We start from the raw sequence: 13154 nt of genomic DNA on the forward strand, positions 1-13154 counted from the left end.
CTCTCAGGACCGGTGTTATGTGGTCTCGGCGGCCACTCCCAGTCACCAGTCTAGCTGCCGCATTTTGGATTAATTGCAGTTTCCGGGTCACCTTCAAAGGCAGCCCCACATAGAGCGCATTGCAGTAGTCCAAGCGGGAGATAACCAGAGCATGCACCACTTTGGTGAGACAGTCCGCGGGCAGGTAGGGTCTCAGCCTGCGTACCAGGTGGAGCTGGTAGACAGCTGCCCTGGATACAGAATTAACCTGCGCTTCCATGGACAGCTGTGAGTCCAAAATGACTCCCAGGCTGCGCACCTGGTCCTTCAGGGGCACAGTTACCCCATTCAGGACCAGGGAATCCTCCACACCTGCCCTCCTCCTGTCCCCCAAGAACAGTACTTCTGTCTTGTCAGGATTCAACCTCAATCTGTTAGCCGCCATCCATCCTCCAACCGCCTCCAGGCACTCACACAGGACCTTCACGGCCTTCACTGGTTCTGATTTGAAAGAGAGGTAGAGCTGGGTATCATCCGCATACTGATGAACACCCAGCCCAAACCCCCTGATGATCTCTCCCAGCGGCTTCATATAGATATTAAAAAGCATGGGGGAGAGGACAGAACCCTGAGGCACCCCACAAGTGAGAGCCCAGGGGTCTGAACACTCATCCCCCACCACCACTTTCTGAACACGGCCCAGGAGGAAGGAGCGGAACCACTGTATAACAGTGCCTCCAGCTCCCAACCCCTCTAGCCGGTCTAGAAGGATGTTATGGTCGATGGTGTCAAAGGCCGCTGAGAGATCCAGCAGAACTAGGAAACAGCTCTCACCTTTGTCCCTAGCCCGCCGGAGATCATCGACCAGCGCGACCAAGGCGGTTTCAGTCCCATGGTGAGGCCTGAATCCCGATTGGAAGGGATCCAAATGGTCCGCTTCTTCCAGGCGTGCCTGGAGTTGTTCAGCAACCACCCTCTCAATCACCTTGCCCAAGAATGGTAGATTTGAGACTGGGCGATAGTTGGCCATATTGGCCGGGTCTAAAGATGTTTTTTTAAGAAGCGGTTTAATGACCGCCTCTTTCAGCGGGGCTGGGAAGGCTCCCTCACAGAGGGAAGCATTCACCACCCCGCGCAGCCCATCGCCCAGCCCCTCCCGGCTAGCTTTTATAAGCCAGGATGGGCAAGGATCAAGGAGACAGGTGGTTGGTTTCACTCGTCCAAGCAGCCTGTCCACATCCTCGGAGGTAACAGACTGAAATTGATCCCACGCAACTGGACTAGACAGGACTCTGGCACTCTCCCGCCCTGGCCCTGCTCCCACGGTGGAGTCTATCTCTTTCCGAATCTGAGCGATTTTATCTGCAAAAAACTTTGCAAACGCATTGCAGGAGATCTTGGGGTCCCTACCAGGCCCCGATGACGAAGGTGGCTCCAATAGATTCCGAACCACCTGAAAGAGTCTCCTGCTGCTATTTTCCGCAGATGCAATAGAGGCGGTGAAGAAAGTCTTCTTCGCCGTCGCTATCGCCACTTGGTAGGCTCGACGTTGAGCTCTAACCTGTGTTCGGTCGGATTCAGAATGGGTTTTCTGCCACCGGCGCTCTAGCCGTCTCAACGATTGTTTCATCGCCCTCAGCTCCGGGGAAAACCACGGGGCTGTCCGGGCTCCATGCAACCGGAGAGGGCGCTTCGGAGCCAAACAGTCAATAGCCCTGGTTAGCTCCACATTCCAGCGGGCCACCAGGGAATCGGCTGAAAGGCCATCAACATGGGATAAAGTATCCCCTACCACTCTCTGGAAACCATTTGGATCCATTAAGTGGCGGGGGCGGACCATCCGAATTGGTCCCACCTCCCTGCAGAGGGGAAGGGTTGCGGAGAAGTCCAGTTGTACCAGGAAGTGATCTGACCATGGCACTTCTTTAGTTTCACTTTTTTTTAATGTCAGATCACCAACATCCATAGAGGTGAATACCAGGTCTAAGGCATGTCCTCGGCTATGAGTTGGACCAGACTTATTCAGGGACAGCCCCATGGAGGCCATGCTTTCCACGAAGTCCCGAGCGGCCCCTTGTAAGGTCGTGTCGGCATGGATGTTAAAATCCCCTAGGACGACCAAACTAGGTGACTCCAGGAGAACATCCGCCACGACCTGAAGCAGCTCGGGCAGGGAATCCTTGGTGCAGCGGGGAGGTCGGTACACCAGAAGGAATCCTGTACTGCCCCTATTGCCCAACTTCCAGAACATGCACTCAGAGAACTGGGTCTTCCCAATAGGACGCCTGGTGCAAACTAATGACTTCCTAAAAATCACTGCAACCCCCCCTCCCCGCCCAGATGGCCTGGGTTGCTGTGCGTAAGAGAAACCTGGTGGACAAGCAGCGGCAAGGACAGGCCCATCCGCTTCATCCAACCAAGTCTCTGTTACACATGCCAGGTCAAGTCCACCATCCACAATCAAGTCGTGGATGGCAGTGGTTTTATTCAACATTGACCTGGCATTGCACAGCAGCATCTTCAGGTCATGTGGGTATCCCTTGCTGAATCCAGTATCCGTCCGGTCAGGACCAGACCCGGAGGCAGGAATAGTCCTCAGACAACGACTAAACCTGCCTCCTCGGCATGACCAGGAATGATAGTTGCAGTCTAGCAACACTTGGAGGGTCATAGGTTCCCACCCACCCCACTTGCAAAATGGGTACCACCTTCTCCCATATGAAGGACCACCTTCTCCCATATTAATCCCATTAGTAAGCTCTTCAAGGAAGGACACATGGTTCTGAGGGGCCTCATTGGCTAAAATGAGGTGGATACCAGGGCCCACCACCCATTCATTTAGCACAGAATCTGATGGCTTTTAGACCACCAAGCAGAAACATTTGTTTTCCTTGGCCTTTGTGGGTTTCTGTTGTGGCTTTGATTTTACTACTGCTTTGAATTTTCCACAGACTATGTTTTATTATATTAGTTATTATTTTATGAGGCATTGTTTAAAATGGTGTTTTAAGCTGCCTTGATAATCAGATTGAAAGGCGGAGTATAAAAATGGCCTAAACATAGAACATAAAAGCGGCACTCACCTGAACATCGTAACAACGTCACTGAGAGGTGTGAAGTCATGCAAGGACACCTGATTCAGTTGGATATCATAGACTGAAGGAGCACCAGGACAGTTCTCCATTTCTGGTGGTGAGACAATAATCTTCTCACTATCTTCTGCTTGAATATGAATGGGAAATAGCTTGTTCCAGGACCACATTCTTTGGGACTCCACTAACTGAGCGTATACTGTTGCCCTGTGAGGCACTGCCTCACATCCTTCCTGATCATTTGAAAACAGAGAGAAAGGAAATTGAGCAAGGTTCATTATATGCCCTTGGAATAAAAGCAGGCTATGAAATGTGAACTTCTTAGAATATAGACTGCACATAAAACTAGGATTCTGGGCGTAAATATGAGGCCCACTCTTCTATGCCTTTGAACCTTCTCTTTACGTGCGTTCCTATTTATCTCACAGTCTGATACCATAATGTTTACTTGGAAGGTATTCCTGTTGAGTTCAATGAGGCTTGTCCTCAAGTGGATGGAGAATCATATACTTACTATAATTTGCATTTTTGTGCCAAAAATGTGTGAAAGCTTTCTCAAAGTTAATTCTTTCTTAAGACAACCAACACAGATACAGATTGTGACAGGTCTATTATGATTTTTGAAGGCCATTTTGAACATCAACAACAACAACAACAAACTTTATTTATTTGCATAGCCCACAGGCCGTTGCATCAGGCCATTTTGAACATCTTCAGTGAAAACTAACAGTAACAAAACCGATCAAAAACAAAGAACTGATTAGCTACAATCAATCTGCAAGCTTGCAAGAATAAAATTTATGTTACATGACACAATCTGTGAACAGCGCTCATTTCCTTACCTGTACAAGACATCTGTGGGCATGCTCATAAGATGGTAAAGCTCCCTCCCCTATCAGTTCGGTATCAAAAAGCTCTGTTATCAGGATGTTTGCACGACACTGCATGTCTCCATCTAGGAAGCATAGCACAAGACAAATAGGAGTATGGTGGTTTCTTTCTTTTCTCTTTCTTTTTCAAAGAAGGCTGCTGTGCTAATGTTAAGTCACCCCAAATAGGAGACAAGGAATGGCCTCAGGACTGCTTCTGTTCTCTTCTATACAGCTGTGACCCTTCTGTTCTTCCTTCTCATCCCTTCCCTTCCTTGAAACTGGAGGAAGCCAGCCTCTATTATATATAAACCACCCCAAAAACATGTCTGAAGGATGACATATAATTTATTTTAATGAAACAAAGAACTAAATAAAGATATCCTTTGTTCCATGCAACATGAGACTACAGTCCACATTAATCTCACCAGGCCCCACTGTGACTTCAGTGGAGTGCTTGTTGATGATCTTTATCTTGTCGCTAAAGCCGTTTTTCTCCACTATCTTCACAGCCGTATCAGCCATAGGTTTGAAGACCTGCAGTATAATAATTCTTATATTTAGATAGATCTGAAGTAACATTTGAATCAGGTACTTCCTAGGACACAGCACAAAGACACAGCCATTACACTACACCAGCTCTCAAGAACACAACCAGGCTAATGGCACCTACATTCAGGGTGCAAACACCACCAGAACATTACTGTCTTGTGTTATGGGAAATACTTACCACGGGATAAACAGTTAAGCACATTTAATCCTGCCAAATAGAAGACTTAGTAGGTACTGGGTAGTACCTGTTTGTGGCTTTCCCCAAGGAGATTAAAAATGTGTTTGTTTACATAGTTTATATCGCACACCTTAAACATAAATGTATGTGCCCTGGGCAGGTAAGGGAAAAATGAAATTGAAAACTACTACTAAATTAAATTAAGCATACAAATGAGAACAACCAACTGCTGTTTTATATTAAGAATCCCTGCCTATATTTTATCATCTTGCATGAAAGATCTAATCACTTAGGCTTCAATCCTATACACCTAACTCAGTGGAGCTTATGTCTGAGCAGCCATGCATAGGATTACTCCATTAGTGTCCAGTTTCAGATCCAATACATACAAAAGTTGGATGGGATTTTTAACTGGTCTAGGCAACAGAAAGAAACTGAGTTTCTAATAAGAACCAAGAGTCTGCTCTTTGGCAAAGACTGAGAAATCTAACTTTGCCTTCTCAAAAGCACAGATGAGACCTCCAATGAAGCACATACCTCCTGGCAATGTTAAAATGTGTACCTAATTAAGGCATGAACCTTGGCAAAACAAGACTGCCTTCCACCTCCAAAGCTGCCAAAAAGCACTAATTCTTGCCAAAATGTAAATATAAAATGAAAGATGAGGGGGGGAAACAGATGGCTACACACCACCAGTGACCAAAAAGTCTGCTTTCGTGATTGAATGGCTTAAAATATAGACAAAGCAAAAAAACCAACCCAAATTTAAAATGAAAGCACTAAAATTCATTTCACTATTACTCTGAATAAATATCTAACATTAAAACCTTTCTAAAACACTGTACAGCGATCCAGACCTACTCATGCTTAGAATAGCCCCACCAAAATCAATGGGATGAATTAATCATGGATAGTTTAAGCATCTATATTAAGCATAGCTTGTCTGGATTAAGCTCAGAGATCCCTTGGTTGCTTTGCCCCATTTCAAGAAGTGGGGAATACAAAGTAGACTGAAATGCACCATCCAAAGTGAAGTTTCTTGAACACTGTGCTTTACTAGCAGTAATAAGGACAACAAGCACTAAATATTAATGCAACATTTCGGGAACAAAAGAGAACCATAAGGAAAGTACTAATGGCTGTAGAATAAACACACAGACCAAAGCAATGTTAGTCCCTATCACATACAATTTTGTTTACAAATCTGCTTTAAGGATCTGCCTCCTGCATAACTGATTTATATATGGTACATAGGGACAGGGGAGCAATGATACCTACCTCAACAGCATAGCAGAAATCTGCCCCGGCTGTAGCTGCCATCATAGACAAGAGTCCAGTGCCAGTCCCAATGTCTAGGACAATGGCTCTGTCTCCTCTTTCCTTCACTCTGTCCACTGCAGCACGAATACCCTGAAAATACTTTGCATTCTGTGGAAAGAGACAAACCTGACAGTTACTTCAACAAGACCAATGTTTGTTTAAATGTGAGACACATGCCTTCCAAGGTTAATAAATTTGAATCTGCAAGCATTTAAATGTCAATCAAATGGTCGTGGGTTAAAAGGAATTAACTTTTCAATGGATGATCAATATGCAGAATTGCAGATCCATCAGATTTTGTTTGCAGTACGCTTATTAGAAGACTGATTAGTATGATCTCCATGATAAATGTCTGAAAACATTAAAGGGAGGAAAAGCTAAAGCTAAATACTATTCACAAGAATGCAGCTCCAGCACTTTAAGAACTGATATTCCCATTACTCTCTTTCTCAATCCTCTTTAAGTATTTCATTCTAAATAAAACATTTAAACCCTCTAAATATGGAAATACACAGCAGCAGAGGCTTGGGATGCTTTGCTTTGCTTTGCTTTGCATGAAATGGTTAGTTTGCCTATGATTTTTCATCCTGTTCCTGCCAACTCTTTCCAAATAAAGAGACACTTGGGAATTTGCAAGTGTTTAAAGCCCGATACAGATGGACAAAATTCCCTTCAGGAAGTGATTTCTGACAGGCCTTTTTGATCCCTGATATCTTTTTCTTTTTAAATGTCACCTTCTTAAAAAATTAATTAAATGAAACAGCTACCCCAAAAAGCTAGTGAGATAATAAACACATCTCTTAGCTTTGTCAATATTTAATTTTGAAACTGTTCATTTAAAAAAAAAAACCCGCTTTTGAGCATCACTGGGGGCTTCTTTTGAAGAATATTTAATCTTGCCATCTGAAAAGGAATTTTATTGAAGAAGAAGGCAGGGTACATGAATGTCCCAGAAGCCCTTGATAAGCAGATGGAATGTTCACAGAGGGCTCATCATCAAAATGCACTCACGACTAGACAGGATCCAAAGGAAATTGAATCAACTAATGCATTTTAAATTAATCTATGCTTTGTTTCTCCAAATTTAGCAGTAAAACTTCACGTCACTCTATTAACATCAAATTAAAATATAAGTGTGAGTCAAAATATAGTGTTGAACCATTGACTGCTTTCTATAAGAGTCTAGTCACTATACAAGGATTAAAAATCTTGCTCAATTATCCACCAAACAAATAACCTTGAAAAGTCAACCTCAAAGCATTTGTTTTTACACTTGCAACAACAGTACACAGCTGAATTTCTCTCTTTAAATTCTAAGCTGTCTTAAAGCAGCAACTTATCAGCAGTTGACAAACCGGAAAAGCCTTGATCTCCTATTCATGATGGTAAGAAAATAGGAACAGCTGGCAAGATTGATCTCAAGGGGCTATCACAGAAATAAAAGTGTTGTACGTTTTCCCTTAAATGGTTTTGGACCCACCAGGAATGTGACACTGGAAAAGGGAGAAAGACTCTGTGGCTGTGACACTGAAGTCGCTTCCTTGAGAAAGGACTTCTGGGAAGAGATGGGTTGCACTGCACAGCAGTTGACAAGAATGTGTTTGCTAATAGTCTCAAAAACCTGATCAGGAGAGCTTTAAACTAAATCCTGAGTGGGAGGGAGGCAATATTACAGACAACAGGGGAACACCTGGTACCAGGAATAATAGCTTCACAGGAAACTGAGGCGGGGCTACAAAAACCTGCTAAAGGGGAAGGAAACTGCAATAAGGAAGCATTTGGAAGGAATGACTCATGGTTTCAGTTGTGTCTATACTAATGCACAGAGTATGGGAAACAAGCAAGACAATAAGAGCTGCTCAACAGTGGAATGGAATGCCTCAAAAAGTGTTGGGCTCTCCTTCAATGGAGGTTTTTAAGCAGAGGTTGAATGGCCCATCTGTCATGGATGCTTTAGTTGAGAATCCTGCATTGCAATGGGTTGGATGGGATGACCCTCAGGGTCCCTTCCAACTCTAAAATTCTATCATTCTATGATTCTATAAGCCAGGGGAACAAAGTCATGGTAATGAAAGCTAATGAGGCAACTTTCAGAATCCCAACAATCAACTTTTAAAAACAGAAAACAACAATTACGTACTCTGTCTTTGTCATTCAACATGTCAGCATAACATGACCTGCAAGAGAGTTCAGATTACAGATCAAAAACAGTTCAAACAGGACCAGTGTTACTATTAAAATATGCAACCAACAAAGTGCTGTCCAATTGAGGATGCTTTCTCCTTCTGTAGGTTTGACAAATGGTGAGTCATCCCTTTAAAAGTTATTACCAGCTATTTACAAGAAGATGAACCTTAACTGCAGGAAACTAAAGGATGAAATCCTATGGAAACTTACTTTGGAGTAAGTTCCCTTGTGCTGCGTGGGATGTACTGTTGAGTACAAAGGCATAAGGCTAAGGTGTAAGATCCATGCTATGTTAAGGTTGTTGCTATATACTACTAGGATTTTGTTCAGATCTTCCCCACTTGAACTGCAAACAGTTAAAGCCCAGGACAACAAGGCTGTAGCTTCTGAAGGAGAGTCAGGAGATAGCCATAGAGTATAACACATGGGATCCTGCAACAAGCTCAGATTAATTGTGCACTTTTTGTTTTCTTCAGTTCTAGAATATCAATCCTATTTTAAAAGGAATGAGGAATCAATACCTTTATTTTAGAACCAACCAAAAAATAAATCACATAGTGAGCTATTTTCTGAGTTTTGAAGAACTCTTATCAGAACTTAAGAAATGCCCTGCTGACTTGAACCAAAGCCTTATCTAGTCCAGCATTCAGTCCTCAGATGGGATGACCAGATGCTTACAGGGCACCACACGAAAGACACAAGTGCTATTGCACTCTCCTGCTCATGATCCCCAACCAACTGTATTCAGACATATTGCCTCAAATATTCATGATGATACTCTGACACAACTATCATGACTGGTAGCCCTCATCCTCCCATGATTTAAAACAAAAAGGTATGCATGCATGAGAAATAAAGGTGGGGGATGTTCCTTGTCACATGTCATAGTCTTAAAATAGTAATTTAAGAAGCTCTTCAAGGACTAAGTAGATTAGAATGTGACAAGTCCCAAAAGTCACAGGTTGCATGGAGGGATGCTGGCACAAAGAACCAATCAGCACTTCCTCCATGGAAATATAAAAAAAACTTATTTGAATCCATCTTTAGCACTGCGCTGAACTCAAAAGTTCCTTGTTAAACAAACAAAAACTTTATGGTGTTATTAGATATCTTTTTTCACTCTTGCATTCATGTTTCATTTTCATCACAGTTTTTTATTAGATTTTTATCCCACCCCCCAGACCTAAGGTAGCACACATACCCCCACTGCCAGTCTCACAACGATCTGGTAAACGCCAACCAGTATGCTTATGTGGCTGCACACTGATTTGAATCCAGGACTCATCAGGTCTAAATCCAACATGTTGGAGTACACACTGGCCTGTCACAATAATGCATGAAATAAAAACCAACTCCCATTATACCTTGCAATTTCCTGATGATAATCATAGTTCTCATCTTCCTCCAACCACTCCACCGCTCCAGTGGTTGGATTGGCTCTTCCACAAAAAACCTTCATTCTTGCCCTGGTTTGTTGTTTTGAGGAAAGCTTTTATTCAGATGATCTCTAGCTTTTGATTCATTATCAGAAAACTACGGCAAAAGGAAAGAAGTTACCATTTAGAAGGAGATCAATTATTTTTAGGTCTTGTTTTATTGATATTATTTGCTGTTGAGTTGCTGCTGCTATGGCTTTGTGGTGCAAATTAGATTATTGCTTTGTATAATTGTTTATCTATTAATTGTTAATTGTTTATCTATTAATTGTTAGCTATCCTGAGCTCCAGATTTTTTAAAAAAATGGCAAGATATAAGAATCTTGAATGCATAAAATAAATGTTGTTGTTAACAGAACTAAGCATTGAATGGTTCTGCCATAGGAATTTGCCATGTGCCATCATAATGCATTGCATGAGGTTTAGTGGCTGCATTTGTAAAGCAGTATGCATGTGTAAATTGGAAGTGAATGGCACTCCAGACTGCCATGTAAAAATGATGCTTTTTTAATGCAGAAGTATGTAATGGTGACCAAGCTATTCCTGTGTAGATAAGGCAAACAGATGAGACCTGAACCAAGCATCTTACTTCAATCAATCAATTCCTACTATCTTAGTCAGCCTGCTCCTAGTTGTAGCTCCTAGTCAGGACTAGAATCTGGTATGTTGTACCTTTTCCAAGTTTCCAAAACCATTGGTCTTTCGGACAGTTTCTTAGTCTTGTGCCAGAGGGGAGGACAAAGTGAGAATTCTTTGTAGGGTGGAGAAGAAAAGGACATAGGACTTAATCTGATTTATTCATTTTGCTTCCACACATTTTATTTACTAGTTCCTACTTCTACCACTGTTGAAACATATTAACACACAATGTTACAAATATTTACCATTATTGTAAAAATACATTCCAGGGGGAATCAGTTGCAGCAAAAGAGTTTATATAGCTAGAAATTGGAAATATAGCTAGAAATTGGAAATCTCAAAAAGTACCTAGCAAAGAGGATTGGCATTTAAAAATGCTAACATATTATAATTTGGCATCCAAATATGAAGAACTAAAAGGAATAAACGAGATAGAGAGAGAGGAGAAGTGGAAATTATTCAAAGAATATATGAATTTGTATGTTGAGAAGGCCAATCTCTTAGTAGAGTATTAAAGACCTAAATAATAGAACTTAATGATAAAGAAGAGATAATAGAGCATGCAGATGGAGGAAAAGAAGATATTAATACAGTAAGGAGTAGACTGAGAAGTAACAAGGGGTAGGGGGGTGGGTAACTATAGAGGGTGGGGTACGAGGAGGGAAATTAAGGGAGATATAAGATATATGTTTGTGCTTTGTTAATGTTTAGTTAATCTATGTACTTATGCTATGTATCTTTGCTATTTTCATGTATTTTTGTAATCTTTTTTTAAATTATTTTTATTATTATTTTTCTTTGTAAACTTTGGACTTAAATAAAATCTATTTTATTAATAAAAAAGGGAAAAAAGAGTTAAGGTACTAAAAAACTCTTTTGTTGTAAAATTAAGATACACTATAGTCACATACTGTAAACAATGTAATATGCAAAACCAGATACAACAGTGTTAGACTTGAAATTAGGAAGACCCAGGCTCACCGTGTGACCCTGGTCCAATTGTCCTCTCTTAGTCTAACCTACCTCACAGGGTTCTTGTGGGGATACAACTAGTGAAGGTGAGGAGAACATGTATGTGGTTCCCAAGCTTCTTGGAAGGGTGGGATAAAAATGTAATCTCTTCAGAACTCTAGACCTCGTGGCCCACAACACTCGTGACCTCGTGGACCCGAGCACAAGAGCACTCCCACTTCACATGGTTTCCAGCCACTGGTATTCAGAAGCATTGCTGCCTCCAACTGTGGAAGCAGAGCAGAGCCATCATGGCTAGTAGCCATTGATAGTCCTCTCCTCCATGAATGTGTCCAGTCCTCTTTGAAAGTTATCCAGGTTAGTGAACTTCACCACTTTCTGTGGGAGAAACTCCATAGTTTCGCTATGTGCTGCATGAAACAGCACCTCCTTTTAAATGTCTCAAATGTTCCAATATCCAGTTTCATTGGATGTCCAAAGGATGTTAGAAACGCAAAGAATCTGCATGTGCACATTAAATCCTTGCCCTTGTGTTATCTTTTTGGAGGGAGGGAGGCTGGCTTCATTCCCTGGGGTGAAACTGCATATCCTCACGACCATTTCAGTCTTAGGTTCCTTTGGGGGGGGAGGGGGGAGATAAAGAGGATGGCTTCTTTCTCTGTGGGGAACTCTGCAATGCTCCTGGATCCTTTTGTCTGAAGAACTACTAGGTATGAACTACAGGTACTAGCCCAAGTTTGCTTTCTCTCCCACCTTCCTTCCTTCCTTCCTTCCTTCCATTCTTCTTCCTTCCAATCGTTCACGTATCTCAGATTGCGAGTCCGAGAGCAAGGGCTGATCTTTGTAAGGGGCTCTGGGCATAGCTGTCAACTTTTCCTTTTTCTTGCGAGGAATCCTATTCGGAATAAGGGAATTTCCCTTTTAAAAAAAGGGGGAAATTGACAGCTATGGCTCTGGGAGCCCGCCTTAGTGTGTGTTTTTGGGGACGACGACACGCTTTTAAATGAATAAATGAGAATGAACTCCAGACATGCTCAGGAGCCCCCTTGGCGAGGACTTCTGCGCAGGAGTGCACAAGAGCCTCCTAACCGGGATAGTGAGCTGCTGAGCCTCCTACGCTCTACTTGAGGGTCGTCAGCTCGAAGTTCCCCCCGCAAAAACCAGTCAAGCCTCCCCACCCACCTCTAACGGTCACTCCAATACCTCACCTTGCCTCCGCCTGTCATTCAACGCTCGTCTCACGCGCTAGGCGCCGCCATCTTCCCAGGATGCAACGCGCTCAAAACGGGAAATAGCGGGGGAGGGAAGGAACCCACCATTACTATTTACCGCTGCTTTCACCGCACACCATAGAGAGAAATAGTAAACAATTTAAACACTTCCGGTTGCTATTAATGCCTCCATGTGCAGGGCCCAGAGGAATCAGCGGCCCAGAGGAATCAGCAGAAAGTTAAATGGAATACAATACAGAATAAAGATTTTAAATGTATATCCTTCATTTTCTAAAAAGTTCAAGAACGGCAGTGAAAAAGAATACAACAACAACAGTGGAAATATAAGCAATCGAAACACATGAAAAAGAACCCTTTTTATGGAGAAACGGATTCTCTTTATAATGCACGGAGGCAATAAGGTTCAGAATAGTGTGAACTCTTTTGCGTTGGCTGGAAGCTTGTAATATTGATAGGTTATACTTCGTTTTTGTACGGAAGTTCCTCGTGCTATACGACATAACGGCCACGAAGCTCACCAACCTCACTATTTTTTTTGTTATTTGTTGATTAATTCCACCCAATAAAACGATTCCACCCTTCTTGTCCCGCGCATGGAACCACGCGTTTTTCTTGAGATCCATTAAGACTGGGCCCTCGGGATGAACGCTATCTTTGCGTCATCCGGGAGGCGGAGCGACGAGCAGGAGACAAGAGGC

The 13154-nt window shown here is 42.6% G+C and overlaps 1 protein-coding gene across 1 annotated transcript in view; it reads right to left on the minus strand.

The window, feature by feature from the left end:
- PRMT7 (protein arginine methyltransferase 7) overlaps window positions 1-12557 on the minus strand; it is a 33295-nt gene extending 20738 nt beyond the window's left edge. Inside the window, exons 1-7 of the mRNA XM_033157225.1 lie at window positions 12433-12557; window positions 9542-9710; window positions 8131-8167; window positions 5949-6098; window positions 4369-4477; window positions 3914-4026; window positions 3063-3304 (exon numbers count right to left, since the gene is read on the minus strand). Of these exons, the coding sequence (XP_033013116.1) occupies window positions 3063-3304; window positions 3914-4026; window positions 4369-4477; window positions 5949-6098; window positions 8131-8167; window positions 9542-9636 (746 nt within the window). The 5' untranslated portion in view covers window positions 9637-9710; window positions 12433-12557. The remainder of the gene's footprint in view (window positions 1-3062; window positions 3305-3913; window positions 4027-4368; window positions 4478-5948; window positions 6099-8130; window positions 8168-9541; window positions 9711-12432) is intronic.
- Window positions 12558-13154: the final 597 nt, after the last annotated feature.

This window comes from Lacerta agilis, chromosome 8, assembly GCF_009819535.1.
Source record: "Lacerta agilis isolate rLacAgi1 chromosome 8, rLacAgi1.pri, whole genome shotgun sequence".
NCBI lineage: Eukaryota > Metazoa > Chordata > Lepidosauria > Squamata > Lacertidae > Lacerta > Lacerta agilis.